The following is a 26,973-nucleotide window of genomic DNA, read 5'->3' as shown; positions in this document are numbered from 1 at the left end:
AGCATTTCTTGAGATTTACGAGGTTAGAGCCTTGAGAATATATCTTTTATCTGCTTCTTGTCCCAAACTCAACTGGATGACATTTAATATCTCCATTAGGTTTTTCTTTATTTCTGATTAATTATTTAGTAAATGCGCATCATCTCTATAAAATTCCTGTACCCACCTTTAGGTTTCTTTTCTATTTCTTCTAAGTGGATATCTGAGACATTGAAATAGTTGACATTTCAAACAGTTTTGCAATTTTGGTGGAACACATTGAAATTGATCACATAACTATTGGATCATATTGATGTTTTAATCATGTGTCCTTTTTTCTGCATACTGTCCCTGTTAGTTATCCTTGATATATATGATAGATACTTTCCTGTTACTTGGGTCTACACTAGGAAGGTAGTGAAGGGAAGCAGGGGAATGAGTCTCATGAGGGTAATGAGGAAAGTAGTAGAGATAATCATTATTGATATTTGAAATGTAACAACTAGAATCTGTTAGAATGAAAGCAATAAGAGGAATGGAGAAGGGATAGGAAGGGGGTGAGCAAGTATTAAGCGTAAGGACTGAGAATCAGAGGGAGGAAGTAGACTTCCAGATCCTGAAGTGTCTCTGGTGTATTTGTTAGATGTAAAATTATTTATTAGTCTCACTTTCTACTGAGACCAAGGTGATATTTGTATCATAGGGAGATTGGTATAAGAACTGATGCAAAACACTAATGAAAGCAGGAAAGAAAATAGAGTGTAAGATATAATATCATTCATTAGTGTTTTGCATCAGTTCTTATACCAATCTCCCTATGATACAAATATCACCTTGGTCTCAGTAGAAAGTGAAGAAACTGTAGTGAATGTTTTCAGTAAAAATGTGCTCTGTTTTCCTGTTTACTATCAATTTACTTGAGGTGTGCTTCTGAAGATGAAGCTACTTTCTTGTGAATTCTTTTGTGTTTTACATATCAATGATGAAGCGGGGATACCCAAAGAAATTAGGCCTTTCCTTTTGCAAATGACTTGCAGATGAAACTTTGGAGTTGTTTTACATTAATAAATGCTGATGAAAAAGCAAATTGCTTAACACAAAAAGGAATAGTTGATTGCCTCCCCCCCTTCTTATTTTAAAAGCTTCATCCACTTTTTAGAATTATTACTTAAAGTATTTGCTCATTTTAAAGGTCGGACCATCCCCGTAAAGCAATTGATGGGATGGAATCAATAATGACTCAAGTCTTGGCCCAAAATGAAGACATCTCTGTAGATCTTCTTGGACCTCTATTAGATAGTTGTACTGCAAGCTTGAGACAGAATTCATATGAAGTGTTATTGGCTCGGAAATTCGTAAAAGAATTCCATGTTGAGTTGAATCACTTGGGTTTTTTTTTTTCCTGAAATGTATCTAGGTCATGATGCATTTGTCACTTGCAAGTGCCTTCATTACAAATTAAATTTTAGTAAAATCTTTGAAAGTTAACAAATCGTTCTTTATATTTCATGATCTCAAAATTATGCATTTTTCTGCTGTGATTATTATTATTAATATAAAACAGCATTTCCCTTAGCAAACATATTGATACTTATTTATGCAGTTTTTTTCTTTACTCCCCTGCACTTGAGCAAAATATCAGAGCATAAATTGAAGTTGCATTGTCTACTTGAAGCACATGAAAGACAATCAATTAAGAAATTTATTCTTGAACCAAGTACTTCTGGTTACTATTTAATTATACAGTAAGTCAAACAATAATGATTTATAGGGATGGACTCCTTGAAATTACAGTAATTAATAAGAAAAAAAAAGAATAAAATTTGTTGGGACTGAAATTTTCCACCTGGGGTCAAAGAAAAGTGACTCTGGTGCCAAGTTTTCACTTTCATTAACATTCTCATCAGGCCAAGGATCAATCAATTTTTATTACATGCAAAAAAAAACTACCTATTCCCGTGACATTTGCTGCTGACAGGCATAGATTCTTTTTTGGTCATGTGGGGAGTAATCATTCTTTTTAAGAGTAATCTGCTGCATGGAGTTACTCTAATGTCACACTATGGGCGATTTAGAAAATCCGCTTTATGTACTCAAATGGAACTTTAGCCTCTGGTTAGAAAAGACTATTTTACTGAAATTATCTACACTTTGCGTGTAAAACGAATAACACATTAATCTAAATGTAGAGCGACTAATTTCAACCAGCATTTTTTCGGTGGTTTTAAACAGCATTCTCCACCTAGCTCAAGGGATGACAATTAGACACGTACGAAGTCTACTCTAGATTTATTGATCTTGATATAATTCCAAAGCGTGAAGGGCTTTCAATACAACTGAAAAAACGGTCAACGGACTTTTATCAAAATGTTGAAAAATAAATTAATTACTGGGCTTAGACTATTCAAAATCAATTTTAAAGCGTCCAAACGATATACCATATTGCTATGTAAAAGTTCAAATATATTTAGAATAACAGATGGGCATTTGGTCTAGTGGTATGATTCTCGCTTAGGGTGCGAGAGGTCCCGAGTTCAATTCTCGGAATGCCCCTTTTACTGTTTTGGGTGACAAACTCTCGCCCTGATGCCAAGTAAACAAGCAACTATTCATACATTGATTTTTGTTCCTTCAACATTATATATTTTACATAAACAACACAGCATATTCGCTAAAGTTGGATAGAAGTTCCTTAGACCGGCCTAGCTTTCCTTCATTCTCCTTTTTCTCTTTGGGATTGCCATTCTAGTGATGTAAACGGCCTTTTTCTCTTCTGTTTGTTGTTTCGGCAACTAGACAGAAATCGTAAGGCCATTATTTTTATGTAAAGAAGTCAAAAATTTTCGAGAATAAGCTTGCGCATGAAATCTTCTGGAGCTGCAAAGAAAATTAAAATGATTAAATGCATTATTTATTATATTTAAGATATCAAAAGCTTTGAAGCTGTAGATGATTAGTACCTAATCCTCCTGTAAATAGTCGAAATTGGTCAAGAGCCTGTCTAATGAACATTTCAACTCCACTCACCACAATGGCTCCAACCTCGGAAGCCTCTTGCAAGAGCCTTGTATTTCTGGGTGTGTAAACAGCATCAAAAACTAGCTCATATGATCTCAAGGCATCCTAAGTAAGCATCAAACCCAGAATCATGTCAAATTACTTATATTCTTATTCGATTTTTACAATGAATGAGAGAATGAAATAGAACCTTTATTATAGGACTTTCATTTGAATTTGGTTCCATTCCCACAGAAGATGCATTTGCTAAGATCATTCTGCTTTCTGGGGAGAATGTATCCAAGTATTCATATGGTAGAGCTTCCCCTGACATTGCATGTGCAAGAGCTCTGGCTCTCTCTATCAAACAAAGAAATAAGATTGTTTTAAATAAGATAATGGTCTTTTTTTACTTTTCAAGATTAAATATACCGTCGTTTTTCTAACCTGTACGAAAGAATACATAATAAGAAATTAATAAATATTAATTTCATTAAATTATTTATTAAAATTTAAATTTTAATAAAAATTTACAATAATAAGTTCTTATTACATGTTGTACAGGTTAGAAAAGCTCATGTAGCATATCATATACCATAGTTACGATTGAAAATGACAACTCGAGCCCCCTTGCTTTTTGCACCATAGGCAAGTGCCCTTCCAGCACCTCCTGCTCCAATCAAAACAAAGATTTTCCCTGCAATTGGGGATCTATGTGATGCTTCCCCATTTATACCTTGTCTCTCTGTTCAGTCCAAACAAATGTTAACTTGTCATTATTAATAAACTTCAACCTACTTCTCTTCTATTTACATTTTGTGTGGTTCTAGATTGAACAATTTAATTGAACAAGAAAAGATTCTCCACTAAGAATAAACATTTGAAAATCTTTTCTTAACATTTTAGGAACACTTTTAATTGTTTTGATCTTCAAATAGCTTGTCAAAGATACCAGAATAAAGCCCTTCATGCTTCTTACCTAGAGATGCTTGTATTCAAATTTGAAAACCTGAGAAAAGATTTGATTCTCAAAGTACCTCTCATTGCGTCCTCTATTGCAGTGATAGAAGCATCACAATCTGTATTGTAGCCAATCAGCTTTCCATCAACAGGTCTCCTTATTATAGTATTTACAGCTCCAATGGACTACGTGACAAAGGGAACCACATTTCAGATCAGCATGAAATTTGTATAGTGATTGAATGTAACAAAGAATTACTAGTGCAGAAATCTGGGTTGCTTTGATTTCTTCCATATAAACTATATTTACTCGATATTGTATGAAAAATTTATACAAGAACTTTGGTTCCTGGTTCTTAAAAAACAATTTTGAAGGCATGGATTCATATATGAAGCAAAAATAATAACCACCTAAATGATGGGTTTTTAAACTCATTCTCATGTGTCTGTTTTTTCTGTTCCTACAGGTCGTATATGGAGTTTGACACATCAACAAGTGACTGTTTGCTAACCTTGGCAAGTGGATGGACTTCATCACAACAATCAACTGCTGCCTCTTTATGAGGGATTCCAACACTGCAGAAATTGAATTAAAGAAAAAAAAAAGGCATCACTGAAGCTTTACCGATGTGAAGTTTGGTATTTTACCAACAACTACTAAACTTTCTTGTAGAGCATTTCAATTGCACATGCAGTAACATTATTTTTTTTACAATATTTGTAATGGAAATAAGGATAAAGTTCACAAGGAAGAAATTTTCTTCCTCTCTCTAGTTTGCTAGCGAGAGGTGAAATTGAATATAGTTGGGGATGGTTGAAAATTTCCAATGTATCACATCAATTTTCATTTTTTTTCTTCCTTCACACTTCTTTCATTTTCACTTATACCCATGCTCAAGCACACCTAAAATGCTTGCATACCTGAAGCCTGCGAAGTCCATGCTTGTGTAAGTACAAAAGAACTCTTTAATGTCATCCACAAGCATTGGTACATAAATTCCATTATATCCTGAAAATCTCAAGGCAGGGTTATGCAAAATGGGCCCTCTACTATGACCTACTGGATTTGATACAAGACCAAAAACTTTGGTATCAGCGTTCACATATTCCAATTTGTAAACATGCTTGAGGCTGACTAGTGTTGGCAGGCCGGGTATGGGTTTGTCCTCCAGAGATCCATACACCAAAAATCCACCAAATTTTGGCCCCAGTAATTGGCATATTAAGCCTCTGCTTCCCACTGCAATAGCAATGAGGGGAACCTAGAAAAGAAAAAGTGTAGTTGCTTAGTTCAAGATAAAAGGAAAGAAAGAGTACTAACTTTTAAAGACAAAATTGTTATAAGGTCATTTTATAGATTTTGAATTATAGTTCTTTAGAGATCAAGATGCATTTTTTGTCGAGGTCCCGTTTAGATAAGTTTATGCAAAAATACTTATAAGAAACAACTAAAATCCTTATACAGATTGAGCTATAATGTGGTTGCAAGTATATCTTATTTCATTAAATTAATACCTTTGGAAGTTGCAATTTGTAATATTTTGATCCTTGAAAATTGTCATTTTTACAAAATTAGTCCTTTAAGAGATGGAATTATTTACAAATTGATAATTTGGTCCAATAAATTTGTTGATAAGTTGACACTTTAGATGTACATTTTCAAGGAGCTAAGTAATACAAGTTGCCACCTTTGGGGAGTAAACTGTATTTTGACTCTTGCACTTACCTATCTTCACCCCATCTGCTCTTGCATAGACGTGACATTTGTTGGGAAAATGGTTACCTGGCTATGTGTGAGCATCCGAAAAATTGGTACTAAGTCTGTGATATAATTGACATCAATTTTGAGTTTGATAGCATCAGCTCCTGTAATTTGCATCCGTGCAATTAGATCCCCTAGTGTCTCAGCTGACGAGTTCCCTCCATTCACATAGCTTGATACAATAAATTTGCTATTGGGATGAAGAAGTTTATATTCGAAAATGCTTATTTCAGCAGTCATCTGAAAAGGTTTTGTTTGAATTGAAAATGTGTTAGAGCTCAAGAAAGTTGAAGCATTAAAAACCCGAACCACTATAAATGGTGGAAAATCAAGCTTCTATTGTTGTCTAAAACAAATACTAATTATGTGAACAGTTTATTATTTTTTAGTGATTTAGGATCTAAGATGGTTTGTTATGAATAACTACATTGTTAGATACTGATCACAATTATTTAGTACCAAGTGTAAAGAAGATCAGTTATTATATGGTATTTACTATTTGAATTATTTTTGGGTTTCATGCGAATGTAGGAATGGTTTCTCAGGTGAAATCACTGTATTTGAAACATTGTTATCCTATTGGTGAATAAAATAATATTAAAAAAATGATAAAATATAAAAGTTTTATTAAAACATAGTAAGATAAGTAAAGGGAAATAGCAGATATAATACGAAACGAATTGTACGACTTCGTTACGACAATAACAAGGCATGATTTCACTTTTTGTTTTTACTTTTTTATTTATTACTGAAATTATTAATTAACCAGTCAAATAAATCTATTTATGATTCGTAACTTTGGTACTATATTGCATTACTGATAAGTAAAATAGACTGTTATCTTATTTTATAATTAATGAATACTATTATTCCGTTATACCACTACCTCAGTTTATTGATTTCTTTATCACACAACACAAAAAATTATCCAAACCTCATAATCCACTTCAACAAATTCCAACTCTAATTCCAATGCCAGTCTCATTACTTCCAAGTATGTAGCCTTACTGTGAGTTGTGCTTATAATATCTGATGATTGGACTCTGTTAATCACAATGGAAGCAAATATCAGCTCAAATCCAGTAACATGCACCAGTTAAAAATATCAGCTTATGAGAACAGCAGATTTTTTCTGTTGGTCCAATTTATAACATCTTGTTAATTAGTACTTTCTTAAAGCCAATAGTTCAAAATATAATAAAAAATATGATAAAATTACATTATTAATTTTAAAATTATTTTTTAATTTCTTAAACATATTAGTAAACGTTTAAAATATGTATTGTCTTGGAGGAGCCTGGGCCCCCACAGTCTGACTGGCATGGGCATACTAACTAAATTGCTACCCAATAGAGTAGTTTGGAGCCCAAAGGAAACCCGTACACAGAAACAACGGGCCTGAAAGGCCCAAATATAGCAACAGAAGAAGGCATATGATAAGACAAAAAGACCAGCTTGGTTGCTTATAGATAGTAGATACTACAGATCTAAAGAGAATCCCAAGATTCTGCAAGTACGTTAAGAGATAAGGCATGCGATACTTCATTTTAATTTCTATAATGCAATAATCATCGACTACAGTATACAGATGAGTCATGCCAAATTAATTCCTTTAATTGCTAGAAAAAACTTTTATTAATTATTCCTTCAAAAGATTTTCTTTAAAAAATTATAAATAATTTTATAATTCTATTTTTTAAAATATATTTCTGAAAGTTAAGTTTTGAAAATGACAAAAAACAAAAAGTATAATTGATAAAAAAATTATAAGAAAAATAATCTCACAAACATAGTACTGTTAGATCCACAGTGACAATGTCAGACTTTTTGACCAGCTTGGAGTGCTTTCTGAAATTATGTACCAAACAAGTTTTAAAAATATTTATTGATTTGGAAAAATAGATATCTAGTAGAAATGGTTTCATTATTTTTTAATTATTTCAAAGAGTTGTACTTCTTGTATATATGCAAAACTTGTTTAATTTGAAAATATATAAATAAATAAACGAGTCTTATTCAAAATAATAATAATAATAATAATAATAATAATAATAATAATTTGTCACGTAATAAAAACTATTCTAAATTAATAAATAACTTTTCTCTATGTTATCTAGTACATTGATAATGAAAAAGCCAATAATGCCAACTGCGAGGATTATTGGCTCGCTGATAAACCAATTTTTCTTACATTTTCTAACTTTTTTTTTCTTGAAAAAAATTATTATATTAGAGAAAAACTTTATCGTATGTAAGATTGGAAAAACTTATTAAGCGCAACGAAGTTTTATCATGAGATTAAGGATTATATTTACCAGCAGATTAAGTATTACATTTATCATGAGATCATGAGATTGAAAAAATTCAAGTATTGATTTTGATAGAAAAAAAGATTGAACCAATGAGTCAACTTTCCGTTAACAAACGCGTTTTTTATAAGGTATTTATATATTTAATTGATTTAATTTTAACAAGAAATTTCTTCTGTTAAAATCATATTTATTCAATTTTTATGTTTGTTTTATTTTATTATAAAATATTAAAATATATATAATAACTATAATAAAGTTATTTTAGTATAAAATAAAAATATATACTAAAGATAATAAAAGATAATAATTAAATTTAAAGATCTTTCTAAATTAATAAATTAATAAACTAATAAACACTATAAAAAGTAATAGAAGATAATTTAACAAATAATATTAAAAAATAATATGTTAATTTCATATTTATTTATGTACGTAAAAAATAGATAGCAACGATAAATTTACAAATAAAATTATATTAGAATTTTTTTATAATTCATTTTTTAAAATATAAATTAAAAAATAATTTAATTTAATTAATATGTATTTTTTTTTTTAGGTTTCCAAGTTTTAATATATATTTTTATGATAGTTTATTTTGAATTAAATAAATTTAAAATATATCTACTTATGATTCATCAGCATGCAGTTAAAGCACTTACTAGTGACCATGGATTATGGATTAGTGATTAAATTCATTATTCAGCAATTATGACAATGAGAGATGCCAGTAATAATTTTAACTACTAAATACTGTCATCATTAAATAAACTTTCACGATTACTTCATTAACGAAAGATAAACTTAAATCATTTAATAAGTTTATTTATCTGAAATTTTATCTAACTAAAAGTCTAGGAATGAGTGACATACAAAACTAATAAGATTATATGGATTATTATTTTCAGTAATTAGCACAGCCTAAACATAAAAAAGAGTAATTAGCAGTGTCTCATTGGCTTTGCTTTTCGTCAAAGTACTGTTTGTATTGTGGAGGAGCAACTGGGCATTTACAGTACCTCATGCCTTCACACTTTCTTTCAAAATTTCATCAGGAAATTTCTTTTTCACGTGTTTTTACTATTTGACATGATTAAAAAAAGAAATTGATAATAAAAAATAATTAAAGAATATAATATACTTTTTAAAAATTTATATTTGAATTATTATATATATTTTTATTTAATGCTATTAATTATATTTTTTTATGTTAGATTTATGTTTATATCTTTTTTAATCAGTTTTTATGGACGATAATTTTTTCCAAAGCAACGCAGAACTAAACATAAACGTAGTAGTTAACAAGCAATGGGAGAATGATATATTATTGAAGAAAAAAATAAAAGGAAGGAAATAATTTATTTTTCAGAAATTAACATTATTTTTTTATTTTTAATATAAATTTAAAGAGAAATGAGAATAAAAAAATGCGATAAGCAGTGAGATATCGATACTGATAAGTAGTGAGAAAAAAGACTATGAAAGCAGCAGAAAAAAAAAGAAATAAAATAAAATAGAGATATTGAGACGTAGATATCATAGTGCTAAAATATTTAAACAGTATAGCAAAAAGATAAAATTAAATAAATAAATAAAGAGTAAAAAATAAATAAAACTACTTATTCGTAGGTCCTTTGGAAAATTGTTTATATAATTAGATAAAAAAAGTTCCTTAACATAGCATTGGAAGTGAAATTAAAAAGATGAAAATTTAATAAAACGAGTGAAAGTGAGAAGAAGATAAGAGCAGAACAGGAAAAAATGAACAGATAACGTACCATACAATTTTCAAAGTATTACCTGCTATTCTTTTAAGTGTTAATTTTATTTTCTATTTAAAGTAAAAAAATATATTGTAAAATTTGGTTGTTGGTTGAGTTAAAATTTTGTGTGGAGAAAAGAATGGATTTGTTGTATAATGTGGGGAAGATGAAAAGTACGCACCTGAGAGAGACAATTGCAGGGAGAGTTCTTATCTTAAAGAGAGTTCGAAGGTGAGGGATGTGAATGGGTGATAAGGCATCGATGCATAGTTCAACGATGTTTGCACCCTCTGATTTTGCTTTCTCCATTGAAGCTTCCATTTCTTCGGTTGTTTCACATTCTAATGGCGCGCACACCAGAGGGTTGTTCGAGAACGCCATGCTTATCAACGAGACTAGAGAGAGAACGATGAGTTAGAAATAATGAATAATTCAAAATTTTGGCTCACTGTAAAATCACAAGCTCTTAGCATGGCATGTGCGCGAAACAAAAGTGTCCGGAGATAGATTCAATAAATCTTAAATCAAATTATAATAAATTATGTTAAATAATAATTCATTTATAATTATTTTTAAAATTTTCGTCTATAGTTACCTTTTATAAATAAACAGTCAACTCGTTTGATTAAATTATACCATCCGTATAATGAATGACAAATGATGATTAAATCTAATCTATTTATTAACTTTCATTTTTATAATTAGATGGGTCTGTCGAATTTAAATATGAATAATAAATTATTAATAAAAAGTTAAAAATCCCTTCAAACAAGCTTTTAAAAGTTAGATTTAAAAAGTTATAAATTTTTTTATATTATTCACTAAACAATTTTACTAGTTCATTACAAATTCCAAAATCTGCAAGAAGATTATACTGACCATACACTTTCTACATACGAGGAAATTTTTTCAGAAACCTTATCATTCGTACTTCCTTTCTTTTTAAGCAAACTACCTAACATGTATGTGTGGTTATTTTTTTCATAAAAAACTGAAGATAAAAAAACTGTTAAATAAAGAAAATAAAAATTTTACTAACTCATTACAAACTCCAAAATATGCAACAAAATTATACTTACCAAACACATTCAACATATGAGGAAAATTTTCAGAAACCTTATTATATGTACTTCCTTTCTTTTTAAGCAAACTACCTAACATGTATATATGGTTTATTTTTTCTAAAAAACTGTTAAATGAAGAAAATAATAACAAGAGAATAAATACACAAAAATTGTTCCTCCGCGTGATGCAAATGTTTTGTGTAATATAAACATTTACATCTCTAATTTCAGAAATAAATAATATTATATTAAGAGTATTTGCCTACTTTAACTGTAAACTAATTATTCAAAAGTAATATATAAATGTTCTAAAAATATATATTCAGTCATATAAATAAATAAAATAAGTTGTTCTTAAAGTATCACTAAAACCTTTAAAACTATCGAAGGATGCATAAATGATATTAAGTTAATCTTAAAATATTATTGACTTTATTGTGAACAATGAATAATGTTCAACGATTTCATTGATTTGTATAAATTATTTTCTCTCATAAAAATGCAGATGTGAAAAAATTAAAACAATATATAATAAAGGAAGTGCAAATAATTTTAGTGAAAATTATATATTAACGAGTTTTATTACAATAGATAAATTTTTATTAGAATCTTAAATCTGACACTATGACGAATTGAAGGAACAACTCATAATTATATATTTATAAGATTGTCATAATTCATAAATAATAAGATTATTTAAGTGTATTGTGAAAGAAATTATATTTATTTTAATACTATATTTGTCTTAAAAATTAGTTTTTAATAATTGACTAGAAATATCTTTAGTATGTTATAAAAAATAATTTAATTTTGAGATATTGTTTGTGAAACAAATTTTACAGTAATATAAATTGTATATTTATTATTATAAAACATAATAAATTTTTACTGATATGAAAATTAATAATTAGATTAGTGATACCGTAACATTCTCTATTTTTTTTTTATTTCGCCCATTTCACATAGTTATTTTTATTTCGTCCATGCATATAATTCTAAATATACACTGTCAAGGAACATTTACGCAATGCATGAGATAATTAGTAAATATTTTTTTTACAGCGCTATTGGATTATCAAAGATAAAGTTTTAAAATATGTTTTTGAGAATGCAAAATAACTAAATTTGATTTAAAATAAATTTGCAGAAAGGTTTCAACTTGATAATTTAAGTATCATCATGTAGGACTTTTTTTTATTATCAATTTATTAAAAGAAATCTTATACCATTTTTATTGTGAGAACATGTTATATAAATTAAGTTATGATTAATTTTCGTACCGACATAGATAACTATAATAACTATAAATTTATTAATAAATTCAAATATTTGATATAATATTTTCCCGTAATTTTTATGTTTGATGTCCTTTGGCTTTCACGTGGACAGCATTATTAAAACTGAACATGGTACAAAAAAGATCAAAATGGATGCGTGTGAAGAAGAACCGTATTGGATGGAAAAAAAAAAATTAAAATGTTTTTTTTAGATCACTAGGTATAAAAAATCTTTGTTTCTTGGTTAAGATTATTATACCAAGTGATTAAATGATGAGAAATAGAATAATAAAATCTATTATTTAGATGTATTGAAATAAAATAAAATTTTAAAAAATGTTAAGCTTTATCATGTTACACAGTCACTTGATCACTTGATCTGTGTTGACCATTGGCTGGCCCTTTATCATGTGTGTTTAAACTGTACTTTTATCCTCTTTCAACCAATGAAAGACAATGGTGTACTGAATTAATTGCAACCTTTAGCATTTAATTGCATTATTAGATCGCAGATATTTCACCAAATGAACATATCTTAGGCTGGAAATTACGATTAATTTTTTTAAACTATACCCTAAATTAATATAATAAATAATCACTTCAATTAACTATTGCAATTATATTTCTTATTGATTATTTATTTTTTTCACCTATCGTCCTGAAAAATATAAGGAAATATTTTAAACAAAATATAATACATTTTCATATTAATATTAAAAAAACTAATATCAATTAACGATTCTTTAATTTGTCACATAACTTTAAACAGTAAAAGATATAGAATAAAGGGAGCATAATTTTTTAATAATTTTAAAGATTTTTTTCTTATATTTTATATTATATTTTTCTCCTATTCATTATAGCTTTAATTTTGTTTTCTCTCTTTTGTCCCCTATGTTACAATCATCGCATACCTATTATGAGGTGCGTGAGAATTATTAATACTTATATCTCCTCTTTTGTTTTTTTTTTTTTTTTCCGAAAAATTTAGTTTCTTCTTAATTACCATTCATTAGTTTTGACTGCACGATACAAGTATGTTGATAGATAAAACAACCGAAGATTTAGACATTGATTCAATTATATTATACCTTTTATTTTTATCTTCGGTGCATTTTGATCCATTATTAAGCTCATTGAAACAATTTTCGCTTTAGCTGCACAAATCTGAAATATTTAGCAGCACAAAGTCATTGTAACTCGATATGCATGTCAAGATACTTCAAAATGCTTCTCCGGTAGTTAAGAAACTAAAGACTCGAAGGATATGTAGAAGGGTTTGTCTAAGTTATTTTATTAGATAAATAATTTCATTATAGATAAAATGATGAAATTTATACATAAAAATTAAATAAAAAGTTGATAAAATTTTTAATATAATATCTCAACTTTATTTATCTTTAAAAATTCAATCATTTATCCTATAAAATAAATTTTGTAAATCCTAGATGAAATGTTTGCATAATATAATATTATCGCAGTAGATGAATGTTTTATTATTATCGTGCTAGTCATGAAGAAACGTTAGTTCTCTATTTTTTTTTTAAAGAAGTTTGATTTATGTAATGTACTGTATTCAAAAAAGGAATAAAGAAAAAATGTCTTGAAATGTGCTTTTATTTTATTATTAACAAATAATATGATAAAAATATTGTATAATTCACGTTATTATTTTACATATTTAACGTATGTTTCCCATCTATTATACAGATATTTTAAATTTAAAGTAAATTTTAAAGTATAAATGTAAACAATAAAAATATATAAGACAGGAATATAATCATTGTTAAACAATAGGGAATCACCTATTTTAAGGAAGTGGAAATCCGTCCTAAACAGGGCAATAGGTGTCGGTTGATAAGGTTTGATGAATATTGGATGAAACTCCTTCAAAAACAGTGCTTGTTTGTTCTATACCCACTTGCCAAATAATGCTCAGAAAGTTAACATCATCATTCAATGAGCCATAGTGCATCCAATTACACAGACAATGCATGTGGCCTTCCATCTCTAGATACATCTACTGCATGTCAGTGTATAAGTGAGATTGTCATGGAATCTTGTATGCACTGTTTAGCTTTGTTTTTTGTTTTTAATATAAACTGCTAAATTTTTTATTTTATTATCAGTTTTAAAAGATTTGTATCAAGAATGTTAAAAGAAAAAAACATTTTTATTGTATATGCTATGCAAATATTTCGAAATAACAAATAAAATGAAAATAAGAAGACATTTTTATTATTAAAAGTAAGAAAAAAATGTTTTGAAAAGCCAAATAGCAACCCTTTTTAACAAAATACATTCCTCCTGTTAGCTCGTATATTGGAGTATTCGAATGGAAGTACACAGTATGCTTGTGAATGTTGTTAATAAGCTCTTGGGACAGGGAAGATATGATATACTTGACCTTTGAAGAGTTACCCTGTTCATTGAGTAAAAAAAGAGTTTGAGAGAAGTTGATATATTCTCTAAAGTGAGTATTCTTAATGTTTTTTTTTATGAACATTAAATTATATTGATTGAATTGTTAATATAAACATTTTATTAAGTAAATTAACTTTGTTATTTTTTTTAAATATAGTATATATTTTAAGATAACAAATATTGACTATGATATTACATCTAAATTACTTATTTCATTTGAAATTATTTATATATAATCATCAAAGCAAAAAAATTACATGATTTAACAATCAAATTGTTGTGTTGGTTTCGTCAACAACTATCCCATGTAATTAAAAAGGTTTGTGAAAATTAAAAGGTTGAACACTTCACATTCACGTTAATGCACAATGCAGTACCATATTATGCAAGTTTGAGCAAACAAACATTAATACAAAAAATGAATGTATATTTTGTGAAAAATTTTGTATCATAATTTAAAAATTTGACACATGAGAAGACGTGAGTAGTTGAGATTACATTATCTGAAATTATTCTATAATTTCTGTTGATGAAATTTTGAACCATATTTTTAAAGAACTGATGGCTTGTCTCATCCTTAAAAATTTATATAGAACAGATTAATTATCCAATTAGAATATGGATTTCTTACTTGTTGGAGCACACACAATTAGAAATTTTGTTCTGTACAAGAATGTCCTGGATGTTTGGAATACTTATGAAGCCAAGATGTAGGAAAGAAATAGATACTAAACTTTTTGCATGAAACCACCAAAAAAGGGTGTGCTAAAAGTGACCACAGATGCTGACCAATCTAGCAAAACTAGCCCTAGTTTTGGAATAGTTGTGACAGATTCTATAGGTTTATGCTTAGCTAAGCCCATCATCAAAACTCCAAACAGATCCAATTGTGGCAGAGGGATATGCTATGAGATGGGCTTTGCAAACTGCAAGACAATGGAATCTGGAGCATATTGAAGTTGAATTGGATTCTTAACAGTTGATCAAGGCAATGAAGGGAAAACATAGTAATCCTTATCTTCATCAAATTGTTGCAAATTGTACCTCTTTCACAAATGCATTTCCTAATATAATAAATGAAGCTCATGTGCTTCCTTCAATAGTTGTTGATTATCCAAATTGTGGCTTGTGGAAAGACTTTCCCTCGAGGGTTTTATTGGCAGTTGCAGCATATTTATCATAATTTTAATACTATGCATTTTACTTTAAAAAAAATCAAATTTGTATTCTATAAAAAAAATATAATAAATAAAGCAAATACAAAAAAATTACAGATTTAACAAAATGGTGTATCAATAATAAGCATCAATTTTTAATGCTAATGAAGTTGCTAACTTGCTACAACACAAAAGCATGATTTTGTTATGTGTATAAATTCATAATATTGTTAAAAGCCTAAACTTATTAGGAAATTATTCAGAGGAGCTTTAGAAATATTCATACGATGACGATGATAATATTTTATAACTGACTAGAAAATATTTTATAATGTTTTATTGGGGAAGAAATAATAATAATAATAATAATATTATTATTATTATTATTATTATTAAGCATTCTAGTTATAGAGTAAAGTAAAATTATAATAATTTATTTAAAAAAATAATAGTTATAATTGTCATAAAATTCATGTACAGATAACACAGAAAAATATTTTTGAATAATAAAAAGCTATTTTGATAGTGATTTATAGATGTAGCTTAACATGGATTCAAAACATTCAAGTAATAATTAAAGAAATTAGGGAAGTTAAATATTTTGATTGATTGATTGAATATGATTATATAAAACATTATTCATTTAATTTGATGATAGAAACAAAGTCAAAAAGTGCCGGTTGAAAAGAATATTTATTAGTACATTAGAATTATAAAAATCATTTAACATTTTTCAAAATAATTAAAAATGTTTATTAAAGTGTATTAATTTTTCGTAATAATGTCCATGGAGCAGTCGTTAACAGGACAAATATCCTATGATTTTGAAAAATATATCGTAAAAGAAAAGAAATATCCTTTTATTATTTTCTTGAAAACAACAACTCGAATTTATAATATTGAAGTGAATAATATAGCGAGGCAAATAATAGCTAAAATGAAAAAAGATGAAATTAAAAACATAGGATAGAATTTGGGAATAGGAAGCAGAGAGGATAAGAAAACAAAAAGCAGAAGAAGCAGACATGGTGATGCGCAAACACTGAACTGCAATTCAATTTAAACCAAAAGGAGTCACCTCTAACACGCAAGCTCAATGGCAGTGGTTGCACTGTCCAGTTCCACTTCCTTATTCTCCACTGTTAAATTCCATTACTCTTTCTCTCGCACACCAATCGTTTCTCTCCATTACAATCCACCCCGTCTCTCCTCTTCCCCCAAATCCAATCGACAAGTAATTCGCTCTTTCTTTCCTCTTCCATGGTTTCTTACTATGAAATATGAATATTTATTTTCCTGTGTTGAAATTTCAGAAGGAAGGTGCAGGGCAGAAGAAGCAACTGGGGCAGTCAAAAGATGAAAGGTCTACTAGAGGGAATGTGGTGGAATCTCAATCTACTAAGGCGTTTGGGATTAATAGGAAAGATAAGGACTTTATGTTCGACTCCAAGGATCAACAGGTACATGAGCATGACTTGCATTTGTGTCTAAATGTTGAGATGCTGTTGTGCAAATAACATTGAGTTTTGTCATGGCCTTTGAGAACTGAGATTTCTTTGCTCAGGAAAGGTGTGTTTGGGTGGACTTCCATCCCTCTTCAAAATGTTTTACTTGAGCGAGTTAGGTTTGAGGTGCTTCTAACATTGTGTGTGTGTGGAAACTCTTAAACATTATTTTATGTTGTGGAAGCATAAAGCTTTACTTTGTTGTAGAATTGTTGTATATGCCGTAATTGGAATTGAAATTATAACTTCTGGCCAATGTATGTTGGCTCCGCGAGTAGAGGACTGAACACCATTGACAAAGTAGGTCTGGGGTATGATTTCTACTGTTGGTAGCAACCTCCATTAGTTAGTCATTCATATATCGTAATAACAAAGCTCATATGATTGCTTTGGTTTTAAATACTGGATGTTAATTGGTTTGGCTGATGTTTGCTGCCGTGGTACTTATCCACATATAAGATCCCTCCTCTGGAATTTGCCTTCTCTTTACTTTTAGTTTCATGCTATGCTTTATCATTGTAGGCACAGAATGCCACCCTGTATTATAAGTGGGGAAATAAGGAGATGGATATATTCCCCCCCACTTTTTTTTTCTGATGACCGTTTAGAGCTACTTGAGCCAAACTTATTATTTATCTTTTCTTGCCTCTCCTAACTTCTACAAACAATTGTATAATTCAGGTTGAACCAAGCAATTTACAAGATTCGGCTTTCCTCAATGCTGTTGTGAAGGTGAAGTTTAACTCTTTCATTTGTGGTAAATAAATATTATTATTGTCACTTTTATCTCAGACCTTTGGCCTTTTGGAGGGATAGCACCTCAAATTCCAAACCCAAAATGTTATTCATTCCGTTCCTCTATTCTTCTGTGCCATGTTCTGGTAGGTTGGTGTTCTTGGTGGGAGCTTTCATGACATGTCTCTAGATTTTCTAATGATTTCAGGTTCAATATTGTTAATTGTTCTATATCCGAGTTATTGTTCATTTTAAGATAATATAATTTGACATATCACCTCATGTTAAATAGAATTTTTTTTCTAGTTTTACCCTTTACAATGCCTTAAAACAGAGCCTCTTCTTCTGTTCTACAACATGCAGTTATCATCTTGTGGATTTCATATTGTTATGTTCTATATTTTATTTGTATTGTTCTTGTATGCATTTTCTCTTTGCTAAAATATCTGGTTCCTATAACATTTGTAGGTTTATTGCACCCATACTGCCCCGGATTATTCACTTCCTTGGCAAAAACAGAGACAATATACAAGTACTGGCAGGCAAGATTTTGAAAACCCTAACCATAAATAGTGAGAATCCTTCTCTCTTAATCTTACAGGCTTCATTTTGTGCAGTGCATTTATGATTGGAGATAGGAAACTATTAACCAATGCACATTGTGTAGAACATGATACGCAGGTAATTTCCTGAATTATCCTATCTTTAGTATGTTGTAGATTTTGTAATATAAATTTATTGATGTGTTTATAGTAAATTCTTAGAATTGAATGTCAAATGGACCTTATTTATGAAATAGCCAACAGAAAGTCGAAAGTCAGGAGAAATTTCCTGATAGTTCAAATTCTAGAAAATTAAAATCATAGAAGAAGTAATTTGTAGAGCTCTTAGTCAGAAAATTGACAAATGACAATGCCAATGGCTCCATAACTTTATTGTTCTAAGTGTTAACTTATTGCAGACTTGTGCATCTAATCCATAAATAGCATGCCCAATAAAACTAAAATTTTGATATTCCTTTAATGTTTCTACTTAAAAGAAGTTAAGGAGATCAATTGCTCTCATTTTCTTTTCTCTTTTGGATATGATTGCAGGTTAAAGTCAAGAGAAGAGGGGATGATTCAAAATATGTGGCTAAGGTGTGTCTCATATAAAGGAGTTGTTCTTATTTTGTATCAATTTTCTATTATCTGGTCAATCTTTCGGTATCGAGACGAGAATAATTTGCTATCTGATGAAAACATATCTGGCTCAGTAGGATTATTGCATTTATCTCTGTTGCATAGTAAGACTAGAGGGTGATGACAGTCAAAAAGTATTAAATTAGTTTGTAAAACTTTATAAGTGCAGAAAAAGTTAACATCTCTAGGGTTTATTTGTAAGTTTTACCATGTTTTAAGATTTTCAATGAATCAATTTTCAAGTGCATTGGTAAAAGTAGGTTATAAATTGTAGAAACTCAGGGAAGCATAAGTCAATCACTCAATTGCAACTTGGAAGGCTGAGGCAAATTTCCTTAAAACTTTATGGAGTTCCATTATGGTAATTCAGGTAATCTGCGGTGACCCTTTTCAATAATTTAAGGACAGTATGACATATAAAATAGTTTTGTTGATTGAAAAAAAATTAGTTCCTGATGGGCATATTATGTTGATTTTTCCTATTGCTCTTAATTCATGATGATATGGAAAAATGGAAGTACTTGCAAATCAAAGTTATATTACAAATAAATGACCTTTATTTTATATATCTTAACACTGTGTATAAGTAATAATCAAATACTCCTATCATGAAAAAAATATAAATATAGTGTATTGAATATTCCAATATTTTTTGTTTACCAAATGATAATATTAAACTTTCAAGGGAAAGCTTTGAGACATTGATTTATAGCATGTGTTCATATATTTACTGTACTCTCAGTGATGGAATGTACAGGTTTTGGCCAGAGGTATTGACTGTGATGTAGCTTTGCTCTCAGTAGAAAGTGAGGAGTTTTGGAGAGACGTGGAACCTCTCAGATTTGGACGCTTGCCACATCTTCAGGTTTAAAATTGCCATTCTTTTGTCTTTTTCTGAACATAATTGCTTTCTGCTTTGGTACCTCTTCATGATAATCTTCCCAATAAAAGGGAGTAAAATCTGATTTGTTGACGAGGTTAAAATGAATTGAATAAGTTATGTATGATCAGTCTCTGAGGGTGTCAGATTTATAGAGCTAGGTTGAGATGATATTCTTGTGTAGTGTCAGGTACATGATGATAGTCATACTTCTGGATATTATGTTTTGAAAATCTGTTAATATACCATATACATTAGGTGAAAAAGTAATATATATTACGTCACTTTAGAAACTGTGTTGATTCATGTCACCTGATCAGTATTTGTTGTCTAATGTTTAAAGGACAATGTAAACTAGATTTTCAACTAATAAATGGAAAAGTAAATTTCCTTACTTTCTCATTTTGTATTCCCTCCACCTCTTCTGTTTAAAAAATAGCAGCTGATATTTTTGTTGTGATCTACACCAACTACCAAGATGCTGTGGTTTTTATACATTTATGTTTTGTGAAAAATCCATGAAATATTAATTAATTGGACAAATTTTGAAAGCATATATAGTATAAATTTTTGTATGATACATGAACTGAAATTTCTTTATGTTTTGTTTCTAACTTGAAGGATTCTGTAACTGTTGTGGGATATCCTCTTGGAGGAGACACAATTTCGGTGACAAAAGGAGTTGTATCTCGTATAGAGGTTTGATATATTGACTTGAACCAAAATTTATCATTTGATCCACCGTGAAATCCACCTTTTTTCTTTTCTAGGATTGTAGTGCTTAGTTGTTAAAAAAATTGTAACCAGGTTACGTCATATGCTCATGGATCATCTGATTTGTTGGGCATTCAAATTGATGCAGCAATAAATCCTGGTCAGTATATTTTAAAGTGGTTTAAATTTTATTTTTGCCTCCGCTTTGTAAATAGTTTTCTCTATATCTTTTCCTATTCTAAATAGTATAACTGCTATGTGTCAATGAAATAACTTCTTCCTCATTTATGGAATTGTTTATATATTGATGTGATTGACATTGCTCAAACTTGTTAAAAAATTTTAGGTAATAGTGGAGGCCCAGCTTTCAATGACCAAGGGGAGTGCATTGGAGTGGCATTTCAGGTAGATTTTATGACCAACTGTTAGTTGATATGTTAATGCTTACTTGGCTTTTGCACCTTGATATGAAAGGTTTGGTTTGTTGGAAAAGTTATTACATGCTAATGCTTGGAATCTTGGTCATATTAAATTAAATTCTGCTAGAGAAAATTGCCACTTCAGTTCTGTTGGTTAAGAAATAATAATACATCAGATTTTGTAATTTTGTTTGTCACAGTATAAAATCATTCACTAGTCTCGACCACTTTGCTTTTGGGAAAGTTGGTTTTTCCCTGTTGTTAGTAGAACCTCTAAGAACAAGTGGTAAGGGGTTCAACCTTTTCTGTCTACCATGTGTCTGAATAAAAATGCTGAGTTTCAGTAAATTGTGGGTGGGCTTGTGCATTTCCACTCATTGAGCTGAAAGGCTCTTGAGTGGGGTTATTAAATATAAAATCATTCATGAATCTTCACCTAACAACTTAAGCTTTTGGGGAAGTTGATTCTTGATAGATCCCAATATCTACGTATCTTGTGCTAACAGGTCAGAAACTTCATTACTTTGTGTATTTTTCTGGGTCATTTTCTTATGGGACATTACCTCTAGGTCTACAGATCTGAAGAGGCTGAAAATATTGGATATGTGATTCCTACAACAGTTGTATCTCATTTTCTGACTGACTATGAAAAGAATGGCAGGTATACTGGTAAGAAATTCTTCCAATTTGATAAATTGTGTCACCATGTTTATTGGATGCATTGCATCATATTACTTGGGGAGATTTTGTGTTGTCTAAATATCACTTTGTATGATTGTCATTCTTGTGTCTTGTAAATGTTATAAGCTAATCAAAATTATACATTTAGAATGAAATTTATACTGTTATAAGATAAAGTTTATAATCCCGTGCAGATCGTTTTTATATGCTGATTTCTTGACTGTCTAAAATTGTTCATGTGTGTTGTTCTGTTTTGTGTGTAAGTATAGATTTCTTTGCATCTTTGCACAAAATAACAGAAAAATAATGTAAGTTCCCAGTCACATCAATACATTAGTGCATATTCTTGTGATTTCCTATGATACCTGGAATCTTTTAATTCCACCTTGCTTCTTGGAAGTCGGAACAAAGTTTACCACTATTGTGTTCAGAAAGCATATCATGTGCAGTGTCTATCACAAATCAAACCTTCTAATCAAGCTTAGTATGCAAACTATGCTGGTGGTCTGAAACAATGTTTTCACTCCCCAGGTTTCCCTTGCCTTGGTGTACTTATACAGAAGTTAGAGAATCCTGCACTGCGTGCTTGTTTGAAAGTACAATCTATTGAGGTATGTCTTTGGCTAAAATCTTCTCTAGTTAAAATTGATTGTACAGAAAACTTATTCATGTTATGCATGGAAATGATTTATTTGAAAACTGGCAATTGAAGATGCCAGTATGGCCTATACCCTCATTTGTGTGGCAATCTTTGTATCATATGAGATTTGATATTTGCTTTAACTCTTGTAAACAACAGTATTGTCTGGATAAATGTAATCTATTGTTACATTTTCTTGTTAGCTCAGATTCTACCCTTCTTGATATTGCTTTGCATATATGCTAGTATTGAACATTAAATTAGTTTTATGCCCACAAAACTTGTAAAGATTACCCTCGGATGCTGCATGTGTCAGTTTGCTTGTATAAAATGGATGATTTCTTGTGGATTTGAGATGGAAGGAGTTGGTTGAGGCAGGAAGATGGTTGGTTGGAGAAAGAAGAGGTAGAGGGGAGAAGTTAGAACCAGGAAGAGTTGAGATCCTAAGAGGGGATGATAGACCAAAAGCATGGGGGACAAATGAGATTATTTTAATCAATGCTGGTTAATTGCTTTGTTGAAAATAATGTGAATTGAGTAATTATAGGTTGATTATGTAATTAGGGATATTCTGAATTATGGTAATTAGGTGATTGTAAATCCTTGTGTAAATTATGTTTTGTTTGTATAAAAAATTTCTCCTGCTGTGTAATTGAGATACATAAATTCATTCATATGTTCTCGCATTTTCTTCTCTCACGTGTATAAATAGTATCGTTGAGTATTTTGCATCCCATCATTACACAGCATATCAACAAAATCTTATTATGCTTAGTGTTCTGCTTCTTTCTTTTCCTCCACCCATACTGGAACACTAAAGTTTCAACACTACTTGACTATTTAGCACTGAAGTTTTTATATTTTGCATTTTCTGTTTTGGGCAGGGAGTATTGGTACGAAGAGTTGAACCAACTTCTGATGCAAATAATGTATTAAAGGAGGTATTGTAAATTATTTTGATTTGCAAGATATTGTCCTTCAATATCACATGAGTGGACAACCAACCAAAACCTTGAATCATTTTCATTTCTATGCTTCTTTACATAGCAGATCTTTAAATACCTAGAGCATTTTGATAAGTGGAGTCTAAGAAGGGAACAAACATATTTAGCATATTGGAAATAAAAGGCTAAGCTAGTTTGGATTCTAAATATTATCATGCACGTTGTTTGTGTTTGAAAATTGAAAATTCTTGTGCATTAGATGTGTGTCTGTCAGTAGCTGTCTACATGTCTTCTTTATCAAAACTTTGAATACAACTTCAAAGACATACCTGAGGAAATTAGTTACAAATTCTTCCTTTTTTAAAACCTATTGAACCAGGCATTAACATTTTAGATACAACTTGACATTACAGGGTGATGTGATTGTCAGCTTTGATGATGTTCGTGTTGGTTGTGAAGGAACAGTCCCATTCCGATCAAATGAGCGAATTGCCTTCCATTACCTCATCAGTCAAAAGTAAAGGCTTCATTCTCATCCAAATCAAACAAATTAAATTTTGTGTTTGATTCATAGTTTATCCCTTAATTTCAGTATCATCATGCTAAATTTTGCTAATACACTTCTTGTAAAGGCTGTATTTGTACGCTTTCAACTTTGTGATATTAACATCTTTATACGTTCCTTATCATTCCTGACCTCTTCCGATATGTTAGTAATATAATTCAGACATTAAATCTGTGGGTACTGAGGATATAATACTTTACTGTTGCTTCAAAAGATCATTTAATGCACATTATATTGGATGTACTCATGTGGGTTGTTTATTTTGTGGCTTATGAGGTCTTATTTGACAATATCAAGAAGCAAGTTTTACAGCATTTGGCATTGCGTCTCGTGAACATTGGTATGCTTAGAATGGAATCCTTGAGTAATAGTGCTATACAGATTTGCAGGTGATACAGCAGAGCTTGGTATCATCAGATCTGGGACAACAATGAAAACTAAAATTGTTTTAAATCCACGAGTTCATTTGGTATGTAACTTGTCATTGAATTTTGATATCAATTTCATGATATTGTTGATCTGATGCTCTTATTTTCCAACTCATTTTCTCTCTTCAAGGTTCCCTACCACATTGATGAAGGTCCGCCTTCCTATCTAATAATTGCTGGTTTAGTGTTCACACCCCTCTCGGAGCCATTGATTGAGTATGTTGCATTTTTTCTTCATTCTTGGCAGTATTTTCAGTGTTTAGTTCCTTTTTTGTTCCATTTTTTTTGCATTCCTATTTGCGAATTAGTATTTATTTTGTTATTTCTGAAACTTTTGGTAGGGAGGAATGTGAAGACTCTATAGGGGTAAGTTCTGAATATGTATCGGTTAATGTTAAAGCACAAAGTTGAAATCAGTTAGTTTGTGATTGAATTTTATTTTATTTCCTTGGCAGCTAAAATTACTGGCAAAGGCACGTTATTCATTGGCAAGGTTTAAAGGGGAACAGATTGTAATTCTTTCACAGGTTGGTTGCTGGTTTTCTTTAAAATTTATGTTATTATGCACACAATGTTTGATTTTATTCAGGAGATTCTTGCATCACATGTTGCATTACCATTATTACCTTGATCTTATTCATTAATATATTCAACAGTGTCATAGCCTTTAGCATTTTCTAGTTAGATGTTTAGTTGCTCTATATGGTATATAATTTTCTTTTCTTCTTATAATTGACAGGTCTTGGCAAATGAAGTCAACATAGGTTATGAAGATATGAGCAATCAGCAGGCAATTCATTTCCATATGCAAGTTTGATTCCCACAGGCCCCTCTATTTAATGCAAATTTCTCTAAAATGACATTGTTTTTGCAGGTTGTAAAATTCAATGGAACTCCAATTAAAAACATTCATCACCTTGCACACCTCATTGATTGTAAGTTGCTACCTTCTTTACCTATTATGCATTCATTTTCTTTTGCGATATGTCTTAAGGTTGTTCCATTGCTTTGCTCTTGCTCAGCATGCAAGGACAGGTATCTGTGTTTTGAATTTGAAGATAGCTATGTAGCTGTTTTGGAGAGAGAAGCTGTTGCTACTGCTTCATCCTCCATACTCAGAGATTATGGTATTCCATCTGAAAGATCTTCTGATCTTTTGAAACCATATGCGGATACACTAGAAGGTGACCAACCAACTGAAAAGGAATTTGGTGATAGCCCGGTTTCAAATTTTGAAATTGGCTCTGATGGACTACTATGGGCATAATAAATTTCCACCTGAAGATGTCAGAGTAAATTTTCAGATGACGGTAATATTTGAAGCCTGTGATCACAATTTTGGGCTGCAGAAAGTGAAGCAACTGCATGAGGTAAACTTGATGTGAACTCAGGAATGGTTTCATGGTACCCGGGGTCATGCCGGAAGCGGTAATAGCCCCCCTCCAACCCATTGAAGTTGCTTTTAGTAAGGGATAGAAGCATAGGAAAGAGAGTAAATGATTTTTTGCCCATGTAGTTTTTTATTCTTTCACGTCATTCATCATGATTTGATAAACCTGATTGATCTCTTCAGTTTTGATTCTAAAATTTTAAGGTACATTCTATATTTTTAAGGAAACAGTGTACACACAGCAGTGACTCAAGCCTTTGATTCAATCAATCTAACATTTCACTATACATTTCATTAAGTTATTGATGACAAGTTTGAGTAGGCCTCATGTCTTAGAATTTTAAATTGTTCTGACAAGGAGCTACAACATCTGAGGCCTTATTTGGAAATATCAAAAATAAAAAATATATTGATTTGATTTAGAAATTATATTTCATTTTAAACCCTTCATAAAAAGAAGGGGATTTGATTAATTCAAATTGATTTAAAATTAAATTTGGTTTGGAATGCAATATATTTGGAAATATCAAAAGTTAAAAATATATTGACTTGATTTAGAAATTATATTTCATTTTAAACCCATCATAAAAAGAAGGGGATTTGATTAATTTAAATGGCGCTGCCCATAAAAGCAAAATGCCAATTTTGACGATGAAAACTTAAATCAAACTAAATCCAACCAAATTTTCATCGATTTTTATTTGGACGGTAAAAAAATTCAATCAAATTTTTATAACTTTTTAAGGAATTACAGAGACTTTGACCCAGAAAACAAATTACTTGTTTTGTGTCAGTAACATGTGGATTATTGCATCAGAAATAGAAGTGAAAATATGTTATTCTTCATAATTAACTACCGAAATAGGCATTTTAATAAATATTTTTTTTTCTTTTTAAAAGAAAAAACTGGTGTATCGCGGTAAAAGAAATCAAGCTTATTTGAAAGTGGTACTTGAAATTTTAAACCCACGAAGACTTGATACGTGATAAAAGAACTAGGCTTGACGTTCAACTATAACTACTTTGAAGTGTCATATAAAAAACGTTTAATATAATGTTGAGAGTATTGACCAAAAGAATTCATCCCAGAATTCCAATCTAAGGAAATCAGAGTTGGTTCTACGGTATTTATGTTGCTGATAGTCTTGATTCTTTGAACTTTGATAAATCCTATTCCTCAGCGTCAGAGTCATTGAATC

At 30.1% G+C, this 26,973-nt stretch overlaps 2 protein-coding genes and 1 non-coding gene across 3 annotated transcripts; 2 read left to right on the top strand and 1 right to left on the bottom strand.

Annotated features, from left to right (window-relative positions):
- Positions 1 to 2,460: 2,460 nt before the first annotated feature.
- Positions 2,461 to 2,532, top strand: TRNAP-AGG. The gene has a single exon. It is a non-coding gene; the product is annotated as a tRNA-Pro (tRNA).
- A 280-nt stretch (positions 2,533 to 2,812) lies between these two features.
- Positions 2,813 to 10,151, bottom strand: LOC113873846 (bifunctional 3-dehydroquinate dehydratase/shikimate dehydrogenase, chloroplastic-like). Its single transcript, XM_027512193.1, has 10 exons — positions 9,952 to 10,151; positions 6,633 to 6,741; positions 5,720 to 5,938; positions 4,858 to 5,198; positions 4,449 to 4,512; positions 4,014 to 4,122; positions 3,572 to 3,721; positions 3,188 to 3,336; positions 2,940 to 3,102; positions 2,813 to 2,856 (listed from the first exon to the last, which is right to left on the bottom strand). The coding sequence occupies exons 1-10, from the start codon at positions 10,149 to 10,151 to the stop codon at positions 2,813 to 2,815; spliced, it is 1,548 nt and encodes a 515-aa protein (XP_027367994.1).
- A 6,481-nt stretch (positions 10,152 to 16,632) lies between these two features.
- LOC113873605 (protease Do-like 2, chloroplastic) lies at positions 16,633 to 26,076 on the top strand. Its single transcript, XM_027511800.1, has 21 exons — positions 16,633 to 16,926; positions 17,006 to 17,152; positions 17,879 to 17,929; positions 18,401 to 18,474; positions 18,550 to 18,613; positions 19,027 to 19,071; positions 19,871 to 19,978; positions 20,615 to 20,692; positions 20,801 to 20,867; positions 21,054 to 21,112; positions 21,696 to 21,795; positions 22,339 to 22,418; positions 23,332 to 23,388; positions 23,805 to 23,908; positions 24,338 to 24,425; positions 24,515 to 24,600; positions 24,726 to 24,750; positions 24,840 to 24,911; positions 25,124 to 25,174; positions 25,259 to 25,319; positions 25,407 to 26,076. Exons 1-21 carry the CDS (start codon positions 16,789 to 16,791, stop codon positions 25,649 to 25,651), a joined length of 1,800 nt encoding a protein of 599 aa, XP_027367601.1. The 5' UTR covers positions 16,633 to 16,788; the 3' UTR covers positions 25,652 to 26,076.
- Positions 26,077 to 26,973: the final 897 nt, after the last annotated feature.

This window comes from Abrus precatorius, unplaced genomic scaffold (genome assembly GCF_003935025.1).
Source record: "Abrus precatorius isolate BTA unplaced genomic scaffold, Abrus_2018 Scaffold7, whole genome shotgun sequence".
NCBI classification, from domain to species: Eukaryota; Viridiplantae; Streptophyta; class Magnoliopsida; order Fabales; family Fabaceae; genus Abrus; species Abrus precatorius.
This window is presented reverse-complemented; position numbering and strand designations above follow the sequence as displayed.

Bases quoted from the DNA above. Each gene is read 5' to 3' on its own strand.
- LOC113873846 (XM_027512193.1), bottom strand. From the start codon at position 10,151: ATGGCGTTCTCGAACAACCCTCTGGTGTGCGCGCCATTAGAATGTGAA. The intron at 5,199-5,719 runs GTAACCATTTTC...TTTCTTTTCTAG, and splicing joins GGATGCTCACACATAGCCAG to GTTCCCCTCATTGCTATTGC. The intron at 3,337-3,571 runs GTATATGATATG...TTTGTTTGATAG, and splicing joins CATTTTCAATCGTAACTATG to AGAGAGCCAGAGCTCTTGCA.
- LOC113873605 (XM_027511800.1), top strand. From the start codon at position 16,789: ATGGCAGTGGTTGCACTGTCCAGTTCCACTTCCTTATTCTCCACTGTT. The intron at 17,153-17,878 runs GTACATGAGCAT...TGTATAATTCAG, and splicing joins TCGACTCCAAGGATCAACAG to GTTGAACCAAGCAATTTACA. The intron at 18,614-19,026 runs GTAATTTCCTGA...ATATGATTGCAG, and splicing joins GTGTAGAACATGATACGCAG to GTTAAAGTCAAGAGAAGAGG.